Genomic DNA, 18,703 nt, shown 5'->3' on the forward strand with positions numbered 1-18,703 from the left:
TAGATGAAGGCAGGTAAACATTGCAGTGTTACGTCTGGCAATTTGTGTCGTTATTTACTGTCTCATACATCTCTTTTCCAGATGAACCCAAAAGTATTGGATTATATCTTCTAAATGCTGGTCACAAGCAAGTTCATATTTCGGTAATAACTTCAGTCATGTCTTTTGTACTTTTTTCACATTTTCTAAGTAGAGTAGACTATGTGTATTGAACAAATAATGCCACCAGAATGAAGATACCGATGATCAAATCGAGGATGTTTCTTTGGGGAGTGATTGTGCTCCACAGCATCTTCAGACTTTTCAACAAATTTATATGTAAATGTTTTTGCAGACTTTGGGAGGGATTTCTAAACAATTTTATGGATAACATAAAATGCCAAGTTTGAACTCTGTGCTGCTTAGTTGTGGTCTTCAATTTGATCAGCAATACATTTATCTTTTGTTTGCCAGGTAAACTACTTTAATTTATATTTAGTAACTGTGTACCAGAGCTGTTATGTAGGAGTTTTATACATTGCCCCCACTGGATGTTGGTGGTGAACTACGATTGTTTATACAATACAGTCAACATTTGGATCAACATACATTTTGGGCTTCATTGCTGGTCAAGGCAAAAATGTCTCGAATCTCACACATTAACGCTCTTTCCTTTCATATTTATCTTTACCCAAAGTCCAACTTATGTTTTGTAATCAAGTGCTGTACATCACATAAAGACAGATCAATTCAATTCAATTCAATTCAGTTCTTTAATTTACGCTAAATAGGGTGAAGTAAATGAAAATCGTAAAAAGTTAAGAAATATGGAGCAGTAAGGAAATACAATTTATATGTGAGCAGTGGCCACAGTAGCAAGGGCTTGCTGGTTGGCCACTATCATGGTCTTAACAATTAAGATCTTAATAATTAGTTCTGTCTTGGATACACGTGTACAAGTGCTATACAACCTTTTCTGAAATATATTATTGATTTGTTTGTGTCATTTTGTAGGCAATAACTGTGGAACCACCAAACAGTGCATTGTCCATTAGTTTCACTGTAAGTAGAAATTCTTAGTTGCCTTTAATTTGACATTGTAATCCCTATTAATGGTTATGATTCATTGTGTTTGTGCATACAAGGGGAAAGATCCTGAAGAGGTGGTGCAGAAAAAGGGCAATGCCTTGCAATGAACGTTTTTCATCCCTGTTAAAACAACCTTGTGAGGGAACAATTTCCATAAACAAACACAACTGTCTTCTTATGTAACCTGTCTGTGCAATGTGCCTTGAGAACAGGAAAAGAAACTGATCACAGAGCAGGGATTTTAGGGAAGTGGAAGAATGTTCTAGTTTAGTTGAAAGGTTTACCTGGAAGTACAGAGGAACCCTGCCTAACAGCCACCTCATTATTGCAGCCACTTTATTCTGGTCCCAAGAAAAGCTTGGTCAGCTGTTTTCTTCGTTTTCTGGCCTGCTAGTGACCAGATTAACAGGGTTCCACTGTAATTTGTTGTGTGGGATCTAAAACTTGAATGTACTATTTAGTAATGTGCATTCAGAGTGATGATTAATTCAATCATTGTTTCGTTCTTTTCATACTCAGCCCACTCTATTAAAGCCAGGATCAAAATACATCAAAATAGCAACTGCTACATATTCTGGTTAGAATAAATAAATAGCTTAAAGTGCCTATAACCTCCCAAATATATTTTTGGCGAGATTAAACCGTTGTATTATATCGAGCAAATCACTGCAAAATTTTTTCTTTTTGGTTAAACCCATGACTGATGTCCTGGAATGATCCTTTTGACCAGTTCTGTGACTCAGTAATAGTTCCTATTTATTAATTACAGTCCTGTGATTATTCACAATTGTGAAAAGTATTATTGATAAAAATTCATGGTTTCAACTGAAAGCAAAAATTATTTCAACCTCTCGAACATTATCAGAAAAATGGCTGAATCAGTATCTTTTGGGCATTTGTGGGGTTTTAGGCAGTTTCACATTAGTCATTGAGTGGGCAGTACATTTTTTTCATCGGTGAAAATTGATTTTACGATGCCCTTGCCTTTTCAACACCACCTGTGAAAGTGACTGTGTGAATGGCCAAGCTAACAGATCAGCTCATGTGAAGTCCAGCAGTAAATACTTGCAAAATTTGTGTAAATTATAATATCTCATGATGTGTAGGTGACATAAAAAAATGTCATCCCCCTTAAGTCCAAAATTCCATGATTTGCAACTGGTAACTGTTAGTGGTCAATTGTTGGAGGAGTTATGATACATACTTCATTATTATAAAGCTGGAATTTAGTTAAATCTAACACACTCTCCCATTGGTTGATTTATGGTCTCATGGTAATGGCCAAATCTGAATGTTGCCCAGTGGCCAACAATCAAGCAAATGCATGCCCGCTCTCCCGCTAACTATAGGTTACTTTGACCTCCTTGATTTATAACTTTGCACTAAACTCCTGAGCAGCTATTAAACAAAACACTTAATCACTGGTCCCTTGGGAAACAATTAGTTTTGTTTCTCCTCAAATCTCAAGGAATGTCAAGGCAATTTATTACTGCTTTTACTTTGTAGGAGCTTCATGTACTGATCGTCTAATTTTTTTTCCCACAGCTTTCCATGTAAAGAGAAGTAGACAAACAAGTGGAAAAGTGCAAATAAAAACAAACAGCAAAATTTCTCCAAAGCTGGAAATTCCATATCAAGTGAACATTCTGCAGGGGTGCGTCGGGAGAATTTCATGCTATTTTATTTGAGGGTAAACCTTGTGTCAAATGATGGAAGCCAGAGGTGGAAAAATGTCTGGAAGCAAATCGTCTGCCACAATAATTGTTGAACCTGTTATTAATAAACACCACCTGTATTCATACCCAATAATAATGCTTGTTTTGTCCCGTGAATTAAGTAAATGAGTGCATTAGCAATTTTATCATTTTCATTCTGAATGCTACAGTGTATAACACACAGATCCTTACGGTATGTTAACGCCTTGTTTGTTGAGCTAACTTCAAAACTATCAAGCTGTGCACAGTTCTGCTGAACCTCTAGTAAATACAGTTTTTATCTTGAAATTGGATTTCAGGACAATAGCATATTCTGTTAGCAAGACAAGATTCTTTGTAGGAAAGCCTCCATTTGTTCCTGTTTCAAGGGAACTTCCTATCACAAACACATTTGGCTTCACAATGATAATTTATGATGCTGTCTTCCCATCTGAGGTGGAAAATGTATTTTCTGTAAGTATGAAATTTCATTACAATTCTTCTTATTCTATTTTGTTGGTTAATGCAAGATTGGTTGATTGATCAGATGGTATTTGTCTTTCTGAATTAGCACTGAAGTATACCTTATTTTGTAAAAGTTATTGTTTACTCTGGAAACTTTTGAGGATGGAAAATTGATGAGAAAATTTGACAGCAGAGGATGTGTTTTGATGTTACAGTAATTTTCCCACTGTAGATCCACATTAGCAATCCCAATGTTGAGGCATCCATTAATAAAATTGATTATAACACAATTAAACATTGAATGCCTCACTGGTGCCTCGATTTCAACGGCATGAAGTATCTCTGGTAACATCTCAACATTTAGTCCATTTACAAGCTGTCTGCAAATATGCAAGAACAGAATATATGTTACAACCAATTTTACCAACTTTAGGGGTACAGCTGTCCCTCCAGAACTTTTGTTTTTGTTAGTGCCCATGAGTGATGGTTGTTTTGCTTTTTTTGTTTGCAGATTGTAAATTTTACAAAGCCAGCCATGATACCGCCTCAGAGTACAGTGACGCCTTTCTTTGTTCAGTTCCTAGCCAATGGTTCAGACATGGCATTCTCAACCATTCTAAGAGTATACACAAATGCATCCATTTTTACTCTGCCTATCCACTGCTTTGATGGAAAACTTAAGGTCAGCTGTGTATGTTGCATTCAGGAATTACCTACATGTACATTGTACATTTAGACCCCAGAATGTCCTAGCAAGCCACTACAAGTCAAGGAGCCTGCCTAGCTTTTGATGTAACAAATTCAATCCAGGATGAAGGGTTTAGTCATCCTCCTGTACAGTGAATTGCACCATATCTTTAGTGGCTAGTAACTTGCACATGAAAAGTTTGTCATAACTTGATGTTAAAATTAAATGCCAATTGAAATTTTCAATTTGAAAACTTTGTTGACTGATAGTGGCTAATGCCATGCATCTCTGTTATTAGACCAAACAGTGTAACTATCAGTAAAGGGGTGACGCCCTATGATCGATTAACATTTTCTTGGTTGTTCCATTTCAGTATGTTGTGGATGGCTTGGAGGAAGATGTAGTTGACTATGGCACAGTAGGAACAGGGGAAAATAGAACAAAACTTATTAAAATCTTCAACAGTAATCCAATAGAGGTACAGCTGATAACATTACTAGAGTATATACATCCAACAATTGAAATTGTTTACATCCTCAATGTGTCTTCAATCTCAAAACAAATCCTTAACTAGTACACAGCTAAGCAACAGATGTCTTTGTATTCCACAGGTCACTATTTACAGAATTGTATGTAATCTTCAGTTTACAAAAATTAGACTATTAGAAATCAGATCTAATAATGAGAGCAAGCAATCTAGAGGGAATAACAGCCAGTCCATTACCACTGATCAGCCACTGAACAGCCAAGCTGAAGATGGCAAGGTAAGAATTGTCCAGAATAATTTGTTCAAAGTAACTTCATTTGCCCATCAGGTAAGTTAAGGACAGAATCCACTCGTTGGACTACAAAATCCACTAGCCCAGAGTTATTGGACAAGATGTTCTCTGTGTGTTGTTTGGAATCATATTTATGAGTCCTGTGTAAGCACTAATTCTGTCTGAATTTCTGTTTAAACTGTTGATCTTTTGCTTGACTTCAGGTTTCTATCAAGCCTGGCTATGTAACATATTTTAGTGTGGAGGTCTCTGTGCCCAAGATAGAGGGACAGTACATTGGAGAAATAGAAATGGAAACAGATTATGAGGTGAGCGAAGATGTTTTATCCAGTCTATCTATGCAGAAACGGGGAAATCTATTGTTTGAGAAGCAAAGCCAGTGATTTCAATTAGCTCATGCAATTTTGTTGGATCAGGAGTGTTAGCCACAGGACTTTACCACAACCCGCTAGAATCGCTATCCATTCCTTATCAGACCACTGGCAATAAAGTACCTTGCAATTTGCAGACCTGTGCTAGCTTGAGCATTGTATTTTGAAAGGAGCAATGTCAGCATTAGCCACAGGGCTTAACTACAAGCATCTAAAATCACTATCATTGTCAGACCACTGACAATTAAGTATCTCACAATTTGCAGACCTGCACTATGGTTGATAACACTATATCCACTGGATAAATTACTATCTAGTGACTGGACTGGTTTAACAAATTAAATACAGTGAAGACTACACTATCTTCTAGACTGGGTTTGTCTAGTAAATATTACTGTCTATCCTTTGAACGTCTGGAACCTGAAATAGAGTTAAATGGGGCAACTCAAGTTTTACCTTTATTTTGCAGACTCTTCATATCCCTCTTTACTTAAAGTCAATGGATGGAAAGATAGTTTCCTCTCCGGTGTCCATAGTTTTCCAACCTGGATTTCCAGTAAGTAGTCAGCTTGTATGTTCACAAAGTTGACAAAGAAACTTAAAATTTCATGTAAGTTTCACGTTTCTTGGTTTATTACTTAACTGCAGTTCCCTGCATGTAAGTCAGGCTAACTTCCTATCATATACACTGTACTCAGTACAGTAATTATTTGACAAAGTCAATTTGTATGATACCTGCATAAGTAGTTTTGGTGTCCTGATCTAAAATTGTAATGTGATAATTTGTTGCAAGGGTACACATTCTGTGTTTAGATTGTGATTATTTTGCATCAATCTACAAATTATTGCAAAGAAACCGCATTACATATTCTAGGTCTAGTAAGCGCTACAGATGTCACAGTTTGAATGCACAAGTTTAATCATACTGGGCGTAAACACAAGAGAAACAAAAGTGATCGTGGGTGTGTGATGTGTGTGTGATTCAACTGAAAAATAAACGAGACAAAATAGTTAAGTACAAAATATAACGACACGAAAAACTGACAACGGAGCAAAATAAACTCGCAAAACTGTGGCGACTCAAATTCTAGAATTTGTACTTCAGGGCTCACACAACAGTGAAGCAGCTAAGGAAAAAATGCGGTAGAAACCAGCAGATCGAACTTTCAGCGCTAACAAGTACTGGCCAAAAATGAAAAACACAAAACTACGCATAATGAAGAATGCTTAAGTATTACAGAGTGGGTTGCATTATTCCCAGGGGTCACGGAAAAACGTGACACCCAAAAGCAAAGAAAGTTCTAGTCGCTACACATATTAATCAAATTCTGACAAAATATTTGTAGCTTGTAGGTCCAACCCATGTGGGAGAGCTCTAAAATTTGTTTCCTCAATTCCCAAATTACTTTCATGTACACTGTTTGCAAGTATCTCATATTTATATAATGCTACACACTCACTGTTTTACATTTCCTAATATTGTCCTGTTTTGTCTTTCAGGGTCAAATTGTGAATCATACCCTCACGCTCTTAAGTTCCTTCTCCAACACTCTGAAGCTTGTGTCAGTCAAACCTTACCCTTTAAATGATCAATTTTCATTTGAGCCTGTGAGTTCTGAGATGCTCTTACTACCCAATGAGAAAGTTCAGGTTTGTGCTGTTAACAGTTAAATGCGCTATTCAACCTTACTGGCGAGTAATTTTTGTTAACTTTGGTGCCAATACTCCACAACCTGCACTCTCTCTGCAGTGGTCAAGGTGTTTTGTCCCAAACCATGCATCAATTGGAATGCCCAGCTACGTAGAATGTGGTGAATTTTCCTCACTGTGGCTGAGTTAAGGGGTTAGACTGACAGTGTGGTTTTCAAGATTATCCCTTGTGGTATGAATCCACTACAGTGTGTTTCTTCATTGTGCATCTGGTTTTTAGGGTTGAGAGCTGATGCTTGTTAAATGGGTGCAAATTATTGACTTCTCTTATCAACATTGAGCATGATACTTTATGGTGATAGGAGATTTGAATAATTTGTTGCATGTGTTTTGTTTCAGTGTATTCTCACTGTAGCTTGTGTGCAGACATCTCCTTTGACATCTGCATCGTGCATCATACAGAGGACAAAGGAGACGGTGGCACACAGGCTTAATATCTCGATCCTGAAAGATCTTGGAAAGATCTTGTGTAGAATACACAAAACCACTTGTCTCCAGTTGTTGAGAATGTTAAGAGCGATGTGCACCAGTCAAGTGCAGTTTTCAATTGAGTGTCAAAGGTTATCAGGCAATTACTTTGGTTTTGGTTTGAGATTGGTGTAACAGTCTAATTGGTTTAAGTAATTGGTTTGGTTTTGGTTTTACAGCACTCAATTGAAAACCGCTCTATAGAATAATTCATGCCACTTCTTGCAACATTAAATATACACATTTTTTTTATTTTATTTTAAGGTTGGACAGTTATTTTATGATCCACTGAAAGGGTGTAAAACTCAATGTTATACAGGAATACATGCAAGTAAGATATGGTTCAATATTATTTTGATCTTCTAATGCTGAGAACTGTAATTAACTAAGGAGTCAGTACCCTTTTTCCAACCCTCATACCAGTATGTAGATGCTCTTTAGGCTAGTCACTCAATTTTTTTCTCCCTTCCCTTCCTCTTTATTTGGAATAGTGTATGATGAGCCATAATCTGAACATCTGAAGGGGGCTGTGCTTTATCTTGGGACATCCACTGAATAAGCCTAGGGCTCACTATGTTTGTTAAATATCAGAAACATAAATTCAATTACCAAAGATAAAATTTTTTGTTATGGTTGATATTTTAAGTTGGAACCCTGGCAACCAGTAACAGTATATGAAATGTTTAAGATCAGTAGAAGGAAGAGTATGTATTTTGTTGTCTTTGCAGGTGACCAGTGGCTCTCAAGTTTTTCCTTACCTTCCAATGTTGGGGAAATTGATAGTCAATTCATGGAAAAAAATCAGAAGTTTTTCTCTTCCTTAGAACGATTAGGAAAGAATAAGTAAGTCCCTGTGCAGTGAAGTTTTTATCCCCTTGTTGTAATTAGCTGACACATAATCATTTGAGTAGTAAGTTCATGTTCTTCTTTAGCTGATATTTGTCTTGTATAGCTTGTCACTTCAGTTTCCCCGTTATGATATTAATCAATCTTGAAATGTAGAAAATAATTGGCATATGACAAATACGTCTTCTGTTTTCCAGTTTATAATAATTATTATAATTCCTTATTTCCTAATGCTATTTCTTGTTTTCTCTTGCAGGTTAAATATATCTTTTATAATAGATACAGATGTTGTTAAAGGGTTCCACATCCCAGTACAAGCAAGTCTTTCATGGCCGTCATTTTCATCAGACAAACCAGTAAAATTTCCTCTAACTCACCTTGGAAATTTCTCCACCAAATTCTTCACTCTGGAAAATCCAGCAGATGTCCCTGTCATGGCTCAGATTGTGCCCTTCTCTCTGTACCCTCAGGGTGTATGGGATTTGTTAGCTGATAGGTAAGGAATTACAACTTCTACAAAGAATAGGAATTCATGGCTCAGACTGTGCCACAGGGCAGCATCGACGTGTTGTAAGAATGGCAGCATCAGACTTGAAAACCAAAGGTTGCAGATTCAAGTCTTGTTCTGGCCACTAGCTGGTGCTGCTCTTGGTCACGGTCCCGAGTTCAGCTCCTCGGCCATGCTTGTGAGTAGCCAACCGCTCTGCCTCCTGCCAGTTAGGATTTTTAACCATGCTATGTTCATTTGCATTATTTGTCTCTCTGTTTGTTTCCATTTGCCCTGAAAATCCCCTTCTTAATTTAGCTGTTTTCTTTTGGTCTCATTGTTTCTTGTTACCAACGTACAAAAGCGTACTTTTTCAAATATATGTAGCATGGCTAACAGTACACAATAATGAAATACATTGCATAAATACCTAAAATACATTGATTTTCAAGAGCAAGTTAACACTATGCTTACTGCAAATACTGAAAGGAGCAAGACTGACAACAAGAGCATTTGTGTTTAACTCTCTTTTTCACTGACGCTTGCTTGTTTCAGGTTTGATACAGAAGCTTATGGATTTGATCCAGATGATAACACTTTCTCAATTCCAGAAGAGGAGGTATGAACGACATTTTTATCGGAAATTAATACCATAAAATAAATATATCTTTTTTATGTCACCTTCATTGTTTTCTCCTCAGGATGAGTCAGCCACATTTAACAAAGATATAGCTCACGCTCCTGGCACAATGGTTACTGTCCTTAGTCCACGCTCTGTTGTCAAGATACCTGTACAATTTCAACCCAAGGATGAGCGACTCAAAACTTCTGTAATTCTCATTAGGTGGGGCTCTTTTTCTCTTCTTACTTGCCTCTGAACTCACAGTAATGCTGAGGCCTTTAACAAGGGTTGAACTGCAAATATTTGTAATCGTGTGACAAGTTCTGAATTCAAATGTTGTCGGATGGCTGTGCGACTCTCCTGAGTCTCAAGTTTGGCTTGCTACCCCTAAAGAAAAGAACGGTAGTGACAAGTTTTTGAACTAACTTGACAGACTGCTTGAGTTGGGTGGGAGGGGTTAAAGTGTGTGTTTGGGTTGGATACACCAGGAACCTCAAGCAAGTCTTCTATACCCAGTTGGCAGCAACTTTATTCTTTATACTTGCGATGCCCATAAGACAACAATAACTAGTTCTGAAAACCAGCAGATGTCCACAACTATTGTAATGTAGCTTTCTAGCTTAGTAATGTAGCTGTAATCGCTTTCTACGACTAATGTAGCTTTCTTCCTATACATACATGTACTAGTTTCCATTAGTACAACTCTCATCATTAATATTTTGGTTTTCAGAAACAATCTCACAATCTTAGATGGAATATTAGTTCAGGGACAAGGTGCCCGAGGAGAGTTTACTCTCAATGGCAAGAGGCCTGGGACACATAGCACCCTATTATTTGAGATTAAACCAAGTCAGCTAGCAGATTGTCACAGTGAGTAACTCTTTACTGATGTTACCTGTTCTTAATCAGTAGTAACTTAATTAATCTCTTGATTTTGCTTAGAAGCAGCTCCCCGTTCGCGGTCGCTTCCATCCTTGTCAGTAATGAAGACAGTCACAGCGACAAATCCTGGTCAGCTCGCTATGTTCATCAGCTCTCTCAGTATTAATGGCTACGAATGTGAAGGATTCGGCTTCAAAATCATGAACTGCAAGTCTTTTATCCTCAAACCAAATACATCAAGGAAGATAGAAATCACGTAAGTAAAATTTAAACATTTCTAATGTAAACTTTAACTCGATCCAGTCTCCAAGACTGTAGCAAATGAACAAACTAGGTCATCTGATTGTTCCATGCTCGAAGACGTTCTTGCTTCGAATCTTCCTTAAAATAAACTCTGGGTATCGAAAAGGTTACAGGGGTGTTCGTGTTTAAGCAAAAAATCGGTAGACAGTGCTGGTCTAGATCTCCAGTTTGACTAGCTCTGTAAACTTTTCAGAACCAAATTTTAATTTGTTTCTTAAAGAAAGCAGCCTGTAGCATCAAGAAACAGAGTTGTAGAGAGGTACGGTATGTTTGCGGTGTAACTCTTACGAGGCAGCGGGCTAGCGAACGAACGAGTGAGAGAATGAAGGAACGCAGTTCTCTTGGACGGTTAAGGATTATGCGAGTCTTTTTGTGTGTAGACTGAGACTGTCGGTGTTTTCTGACGTCTTCTCTGTGTGTTGCTTTCAGGTTTACACCAGACTTTTCAATGTCTCGAGTAACTCGCAAACTAGAAGTGAAAACCACCCTCGGTCCTATAATGGAGTTCACGCTGGTAGCAACAATTCCCACGCACCTCCTTCCCCTGTGTTCCACGACTCTTGGCCGCAATTCCTGGGAGCCAGTCGTACAAGGAGTCGCTGTTGTACTCATGGGTGTGGTCTTCTTAGCTGTTGTTATTGCCGCTTACGCTGAGGCGCGCAGGCTCGTGTTCCTCTCGCATCCGGAGATGCAACTGCTACAAATGAAAGAAGAACGAGGGCCGATATTTGATTTGAATGCAATTGCTGGAGTCAAGAAACACAAGTGAGTGGAACGCTTATTTCTCTTTGAATTCGCTCGGAACGTTTTTTCACGCTTAGTTCATCAATTTTTTCTTGACAATACATGTATCATCGCATCGCCGAACAGATAGAAGTGATGAGTATAAAGAGGAAATCGTCAGCTTGGGGATATTGCCTTGATGTAACGTCAAATTCTCAAAACAAACATTAAAAGAAAGGTGTTAATGTTTTGAGCTTTGAACTTTACGATGGAGAAAGGCCACAAAATATAGCCCTTATTGTTGAAAAGTTAATGTATTCATCCATTACCAAGGGTTACGACAAGTCAGGAAATGGTTAGGGGAAAAAAAGTCTTCAAGGTCCGGGAATTTTATTCTGAGTCAGAGAAAATTGAAATTGTGGAAGGTCGAGATTTCTTACTGTGGGTTACGTCGAGAGCTAGCATTGTAAATCGAGGTCCCAAGTATTTGGATCTCGTGTTATGAATACAATCAAACGTCAGTCAGACGTTAATCTGTAAGACGTTAAACACAAGCTACCAGAGGAAAAAAACACTTTTTTTTCTTATGTCTTGTCTGCAGAGTTCCTGTCAGAGAAGAACTAACAGTCGGACAAAAAAGAATCAGAAGAGAACCTCAGCGAGACAGCAGCAGTAGAGAAACAACCCCTGTAACACCTGACAGACCATCAAGCTGCGACACTGTGACAACGAGCTTAGCCAGTAATCTACCCACAAATAATAATATCAAAAATGTCACAGCCAACACCACGAGGCAAGATAACAACGGAACGCGAAATCGAAATGCAAGGACTGAAATGACAGTAAAAACCCTGTTGGGTGCGGCTGAAAGCACGGAACCTGGAGCTGCCAGGTCGTTAAGCCCTCCCAATGAAAGCAAAACGTGTTCAGGAGGAAAAGATAGCCACAGCAAATCTAGATGTACCGCAGAGAGTCGCGTAAAAAGCAGCTCAGATACAACTGGAAATACAACTCGGAAGATCACTGAACCAAAGAAAAACGAACAGAGAACACTTGAAGAGAGCAGAAAAACAGAAGAGAAGAATAAATCATTCCCAGAAGGTATCAACGATGAAATTATAAGTGTTGTCATTCCAAACAAGTGCGAGTCGGCTCCCAAAAGAGACTCTAAGGAATCCAAAGAACCGAAAGGAAAGCAGAAACGAAAAACCAAAGCCATCGGCAAGAGAGAAGAGAAAGACAAGAAAGTAAAGGCTAAAGAAACTACAACAGTGAAGGGTAAAGACGAAGAAGGAGGGTTGTCAGATGACAGCGGCAGTGATGGATCATCAGACAAATCCACACCAGAGGTTAGAATACAACAGCCTTCAAAGGAGACAAACAGGACAAGACAGTCGGGTAGTCTACCCACTGACACACAACATGTTCACCTCAGAGAACACCAGCAGCAACAGCAGCAGCACGGCAGTGTAGCCAAGCCTGTGAGTCATACCGCAGCTTCTGCCGAGTTAGGTGACACGTGCAAAGAAAGAGGGAAGGCTCGCAAGACCCATGCTACAGCGGACAATGGTAAGTCAAAGAAAGGGGAAGCACAAACGGTTAACGGAGCACCACGACCCAAGAACTTGGAGGTTCCAGCGAAAGGTCAGAACAGCGGACAGGTCAGCAAAAGTCAAAGCAGTGCCAGTAGTCCAGACAGTCTGAAACCAAGCGAATTCCGCCATCCTGGCGCAACATCTCCACATGCCATCGCCGCCGCTGTTATGTCACTAGCTCTGGGCAAGAACATGCAAGCGTCTTCAAAAGAGAACAACTTTGACGAGCAGGAGCTTAACAAGAGGAAGGCGTACACCAAGACCTCTGCCCTGTCGCCTGCGCTGTCTGATTCGCCACCTCCCACCTCTCCCACTATGTTGAGCGGCAGCAGCCGAAGCAGTAGCTACAGTAGCATTGTCAGCAGTGATAGTTCAAATGGCGTGGAGCAGGTGAAGCCACCAATGGTGAAGGGCAACAAGACTCGTGTCAAGAGCACTAAGTCAGCTCCCCTTGACGGTGGGGCTGGTCCATCTTGGTCATCAGCAGGTAAGTCCATACCGCACTGTTACATTTTTAGAAGTAGTCTACGAATTATCATGAAAACACTGCCTAGGGGTTCTCTTTGGTGTCATTCATTCAACTTTCTTGCAGCCTAACTGACTGAACTTGTGGTATCGCCAGATAACTGCTACAGATAGTGACAGACCAGAGCTCAAACTGAGATTTTGACACTGATCTTGACAAGAAAAAAATAGTGATACCGACGTGAAGTTGATTAATGTCCATATTAGAAATGTTACCGATATCTAACAAGTCATAATGCGATCTCTGTATCACCATTGAGAGTTTGTTAGTTGGGCGACAAAACGTGTCAGTTGTTCGTGTGCGTTCGTTCATGATGTCACTGCGGCCATGTCGCTTCTGTTTCCCCATTCAATGAAATTTCTCTCCTTCTGGTAATGTTCTCTTCTTCTGCAAAATTTTCCTATTATTTGGGAACACCAGTATGGCGGCCATGAGAATTTTTTTTCCTTCATTAATGTTAACTTTTCTCAATCTTTTCTTAGGTTCTCGGAAGTCTATTAAAGCGGGTGATGACCTTGGCCTATCTAACCTGAGGCGAAACCCTTGGAACATGTCAGATTCTCCCAAATCACCGCGTAGCCCAGTTGGAGATCGACCTGTTGTACCCACTCAATATCGTCCTCCTCCTCCTCACAGACCTTCCTTGCCTGAGAATCAGCCGTTCCCCCGAGGTGGCTTGACGAAGCAAGGGTCTCAAGGCGAGCAAAAGTTTGGTTTATTTGACCTGAGTGATTATGGCCTTTCGGACAATGGTGCTTCACGGAACAGAGGCCACCCTCCTTTGTGGACCAGCAGCGACCAGTGCTATAACAACCCTGACAGTCTGTTTAGCTCTTCGTCTCGTTCTTCAGAGGAGCAGTTTCCTGGGAAGAGTGCCCGACATTCCAACAACTGGGTGAACTTCCTGGATGCCAGTAACACCAACAGTGGCGTGGTGTCCAATAACAAGACTATGGCCGAGATCTGGGACGTGGGTAACTCCCCTCTGGACAGTGATGGATGGTCCATATACTCACCTAGGCCAGTAGCTCCGGGTCAGGTTGTGAGTTCCGAGGCAGATGCTGTTGATGCCCTGTTCAGTCAGATACCAGACTGGTCTGGAGCAGGAGCTGTACCCGAGCCACCCCCGTTCAGCACCCAAGAGGTATCCTGGACACCACCACCTGACGTGTCCACAATCTGGGGCAGCGGATACCTTGGTGCAACCTCCACTGCAGAGTCCTTCCCCACTTCATCTGGGGCTTCTTTTGTCACCTACCCAGCACAGCCGCAACAGAACCAAGATTCATTGCCAACATTTGATCCTCTCCTCGGAAGCAGCATCTGGAATCCGTCTAGTGCGTCATCTACTTGGTCCTCCACCTCAGAATGAGTAAACGCCAACTACAGCAAGTCTCGTTTTCAACAATTCGGGGCTTTCATTTGACATTTTCCACTTGTTCTTAGTAAGTTTTTCTGTGGAAAAGCTTTCAAAAGGTGAACTCCAGGGTCATAATCCTGTCTCTTCTCATTAGCTTTGTTCCTTGCTTTGATATTTTCCTTACACTGACTAAAACATCCACAAGTTTCGTGTGTGTTTAATGTGGCCCCATTTCTGACCACTCGTCGATCGAAATGTTCCTGTAGAAATCGTGTAAACTGTGGATAAGTTACCGTTTAACTTCTTTGTTTCCTAGAGGCGGGATTATCCTTGGGAATCACCTTTAGGGAGGGACCATTAATTTTTTGAGGGGGGTGGGTAATTTTCTGGGGCATGAAATCTGTAGGTTGTGCGTGATTTTTTTGGGTGGGCAAAAGCTTGTGCAAGAATCTTTTTAAAGTCAAATACATGACCTAGATGGTAGAAAAAGACTTGGACGATTTTTTGTTCCAGCAGTTTTTGCTATGCATTAATTTTTTTTGAAATTGTTCAACCCGCCCTCCCACCCCCTCAAAAAAATAATGGTCCATCCCTTATATGCTAATTTTGGGAAGTCCTAGTATGGTTATAAAAAGGATCAAGTAGGACAAGACAAAGAGTAGCTTTTAATTAAGAAAATTTGGTGGCGTTTCCTATTCAGGTGTTATGATATCGAGATGTTGGTAATTCGTGCCAGGACATGTTATTGATTTGTCAAGGTGATGGTTATTGGCTGTAAAAGTGGTTGGTGGCTTCACCGCTTTGGGTGCTTGTTAGGTTTTGAAGTGGGAACCACGTTTCTCTGTTGTTTGAAAAACGGATTTAGCATTTATGAAGATGCTACTGGCAGCCTTAGATTGTGTTCTAGGCCTGCGCGGCGAGTTGTAGTCGCGTGCATTAGCTTATAACTGGTGGATGCGAGGCAAAATGCTTGCTTGATTGTATCTCTTAAAAAGAGTTAGAAAGATTTACTGCTTTACCTAGTCTACGCAAATTAAGCATCAACAAAACGCATTTTCATTTCAGAAGTCAGTCACACATGAAAATTTACTCCGAACTTTCCTAGAGTTAGCTTGGTTCGACGAGTATAATCCCCAGAGAACCCCTGTTAGTAGGTCGCTAATGCTGACAGCAGCTTTTACCAGCGTAACCCTAGTGCCAGGCGCTCCTCTTCTCTGCGGTACCGTGGCGAAGAGGAGACCTGGTACTAGGGTTTGTGACGGCGCGCTCATATGCCTGCCGCAGTCTTTGTTAGACCGCTGTTCCGTTATTTATAAGAAGACCCCGTTATTTATTGTTTTCCAGAAGTTTTGATATATAAAAGAGTAACTAAAAGTGAGTGCAAAGTGAGTTATTTGGGTGCTTTTTATGCTGACACCATTTTGTACTGTAGAGGATTTTATAAGAATTGTTGCTAAATAAAGTTTTGTAAAATCAAAGGTCAATAACTAGTTTGTCTGTTTTTTTCTTGCGAATTTTCACTTCTTGGTCACAACATCAGACAGAACCTGGTTGCATTGTGGGAATACGATAGCATAGAAATGTTGCTGATTTTGCGTTTAAATTGTCTTGCAGAACTTACATTTGTCAATACGGGGTGTAACCAGCATTGTTTTTGTTGTTTTTCATTGCATTCTGCGTAATATGAGAGATCAGTTTTAATCATCACTGGGTTACTAATAAAATTTTTGAAGAACCTTTGTTTCTCAAGGAGTGCCATGATGATCGATCTTACACTTGTTATATGTGTACAGAAAGAAAGTGCAGCAATTGTCTAGTAAAGACAATTACCGTTGATTACCGTGCAGAAATATAGTTTGAGAACAGATGTACGCGGGCAGCTTGCTCCCGAAAATTACCATAGCAAACAGAAACCTATTGATTATTATGAGAAATGATTGGTTCTAAATGCTTTCTCGCTGAGCAGGATCAGGTGTATTTCTTCACTTGTTTGTTTGCTTTCATCTTCTTAATATTAAACTTTTAACATTCCACAGAAAAAAGTTAACTTTCGATGATGAGAAAATTTTTTAGCTTTAAATTAAAGTATTAAGAAAACACAAGCAAGAAGAAAACTGTCAAGAACAACGGGCTGATAACACCGAAAGATCTTGCATGTACCTTCTCGTCTTGCAGTGCCACGCCAAGATTAAGATGACAAATGCATGAAAGCAATGACCAAAACAACCAACGTTAACCTTCATGCTTCAAAACATCAAGACCTGTTTCTTCAGGCGAAAAGTGACAACTTGACCGTTTCTGACTGTTTCGCGAAAAGAGCGAAGTGAAAGCGCGTCACAGTCACCTGACGTAACACGCGCGACGGACATGCAGCGATAATGAAGCCCGGTTCTCATTAGCGACGCAAGCATAAGCATGGACAAAACACTGACCCGAGTCCATGGACTACCCTAATGGATTACCCAAATAGACTACCCCGGAAAAAAAACTGTTGACAATGTGTGCTATTAACGTTATAAGCTGCAAGTATGCTTAAATTACACGAAACGTCCGCATATGATTATCCAGAGCAGGCTCTAGCCATCATTATGAATATTGTACTAGTATTTTGTGTTCAGTGGTTCCAGAACAAAAATAGGCGAGGTATAGCAGCTTGAAACTAAAAAATGGTACTCATTTGGAATATTATTTTTAAGGGTAGTCCATTTAGGTAGTCCATTAGGGTAGCTCATGGACCAAGGGGTCAGTGTTTTATCCATCACCAGGATGATTAACAAAAGATGATTGCCGTTTTCTTCGTAGTTACGCTGATGCCCGTTACGTTTGTGCCGATGACACGACATTCACTTTATCTTCTCTTTTTGCATTACAGGGAAACTAGTTATTTCACGGCAGCGAGGTACTGGAAAAGGTGGTGAAAATATCTTTTAGGTTTTTAGCAGGGCCTTTCAAATGAGATGAGAAGGCTTCTTTTGGATTTGAAATTAAAGGTTTGAGAAATTTTCCGGTGACCAAATTTTGGGGGCAAAGATCTCAGGAATTTTTTTAGGGTCAGCCAAAAAGCACACCTAGGTATGTGAAAGGGTACTCTATGAAAAGTACACTGAAAGACTCACCTTTTATGTCGAAAACGTTATACAAAAAAGTAAGGCCCAGTTCAGACGCCGAACTTTTCATGAGCCGAACTTAGTTCGAATTTGGACCGACCCAAATTATCAAAAGCACACCTGTTGATTCAGGACGTCGAACTTAATTCGCCGAACTTTATTTAGTTTAAACCAAAACACATCGAAATATCAGCGATTTTCAGGCAAAGTAAAAACTGCTTGTAAAATACGTTGTAATAAGTTATGCATTAGGTTCGGCTCATGAAAAGTTCGACGTCTGAATCAAAGGCGTTCCAAAGCCGAAATTCCCGGCTGAGCTAGGCGGGAAGAACGGCTGGGCCGTTCCAAATTCAAATAGCCGTTCTTAACTGATTCAGACGCCGAACTTTTCATGTACTTAATTCAATATATTTGGTTCGGCTCATGAAAAGTTCGGCGTCTGAACTGGGCCTAAGGGTTTGTACCCCCCTGGCTGAAACTTTGTTTAGTGTCTCTCCCCCTCTTCCCTCCCCCCTCCCGGGAGAATTCATCCCTGCTTTACAACTCCGCTGTAGCCAGGTCTAATGTGACCCGCGATCGCAGTTCGTCGGCAGGAAAATGACGCTCCAGGGGCAAACGAGGGGGAAACGATTCCTGGTAGCCTGCGTGACAGGCCGTAGAAGGAGAAGGAAAGCGTCAAAATGAGCGCGGGGACTAGATTCCTGGATGTTTTCTAGACACTTCGCCTATTTCATTTCAATTCAACTAGTGTAGAGTGTAGCCCAAGTCGGACGTCGTCCAACAGTTTTCAAAAATAGAGCTGGGAAAAGAGATCTTTCAACTGATGACATTTTAGATTAATGTTGGTTTTGTCATGGCCTAAATTAAGAAAAGGAAAACTTTTTCGGAATTTGAGAAAGTAGAAAAAAAAATGTGGAGAGCCCGGGCATCGATCCCGGTACCTCTCGCATGCTAAGCGAGCGCTCTACCATTTGAGCTAGCCCCCCTTCCGCGATAGTATGAGAATTTT

The 18,703-nt window shown here is 40.1% G+C and overlaps 1 protein-coding gene and 1 non-coding gene across 3 annotated transcripts in view; one reads left to right on the plus strand and one right to left on the minus strand.

The window, feature by feature from the left end:
* The window catches only part of LOC110056448 (transmembrane protein 131-like), a 30,661-nt gene extending 14,587 nt beyond the window's left edge, over nucleotides 1-16,074 (plus strand). Inside the window, exons 11-31 of one of the 2 annotated variants that reach the window (XM_089273207.1) lie at nucleotides 82-143; nucleotides 994-1,041; nucleotides 1,588-1,645; nucleotides 2,614-2,722; nucleotides 3,083-3,236; nucleotides 3,739-3,909; nucleotides 4,289-4,393; nucleotides 4,527-4,679; nucleotides 4,898-5,002; nucleotides 5,535-5,621; nucleotides 6,566-6,715; nucleotides 7,508-7,574; nucleotides 7,972-8,086; nucleotides 8,346-8,585; nucleotides 9,132-9,195; nucleotides 9,278-9,420; nucleotides 9,929-10,068; nucleotides 10,141-10,336; nucleotides 10,813-11,148; nucleotides 11,708-13,188; nucleotides 13,710-16,074. In XM_089273207.1, coding sequence (XP_089129333.1) covers nucleotides 82-143; nucleotides 994-1,041; nucleotides 1,588-1,645; nucleotides 2,614-2,722; nucleotides 3,083-3,236; nucleotides 3,739-3,909; nucleotides 4,289-4,393; nucleotides 4,527-4,679; nucleotides 4,898-5,002; nucleotides 5,535-5,621; nucleotides 6,566-6,715; nucleotides 7,508-7,574; nucleotides 7,972-8,086; nucleotides 8,346-8,585; nucleotides 9,132-9,195; nucleotides 9,278-9,420; nucleotides 9,929-10,068; nucleotides 10,141-10,336; nucleotides 10,813-11,148; nucleotides 11,708-13,188; nucleotides 13,710-14,599 — 4,874 coding nt within the window. In that variant the 3' untranslated portion in view covers nucleotides 14,600-16,074. The remainder of the gene's footprint in view (nucleotides 1-81; nucleotides 144-993; nucleotides 1,042-1,587; nucleotides 1,646-2,613; nucleotides 2,723-3,082; nucleotides 3,237-3,738; nucleotides 3,910-4,288; nucleotides 4,394-4,526; nucleotides 4,680-4,897; nucleotides 5,003-5,534; nucleotides 5,622-6,565; nucleotides 6,716-7,507; nucleotides 7,575-7,971; nucleotides 8,087-8,345; nucleotides 8,586-9,131; nucleotides 9,196-9,277; nucleotides 9,421-9,928; nucleotides 10,069-10,140; nucleotides 10,337-10,812; nucleotides 11,149-11,707; nucleotides 13,189-13,709) is intronic. The other variant, XM_089273208.1, reaches the window with a different exon arrangement.
* A 2,533-nt stretch (nucleotides 16,075-18,607) lies between these two features.
* Nucleotides 18,608-18,680, minus strand: Trnaa-agc (transfer RNA alanine (anticodon AGC)). Its single transcript has one exon. It is a non-coding gene; the product is annotated as a tRNA-Ala (tRNA).
* Nucleotides 18,681-18,703: the final 23 nt, after the last annotated feature.

Source organism: Orbicella faveolata, unplaced genomic scaffold (genome assembly GCF_042242905.1).
Source record: "Orbicella faveolata isolate gen_17 unplaced genomic scaffold, um_ofav_v1 contig_35, whole genome shotgun sequence".
Taxonomy (NCBI): domain Eukaryota; kingdom Metazoa; phylum Cnidaria; class Anthozoa; order Scleractinia; family Merulinidae; genus Orbicella; species Orbicella faveolata.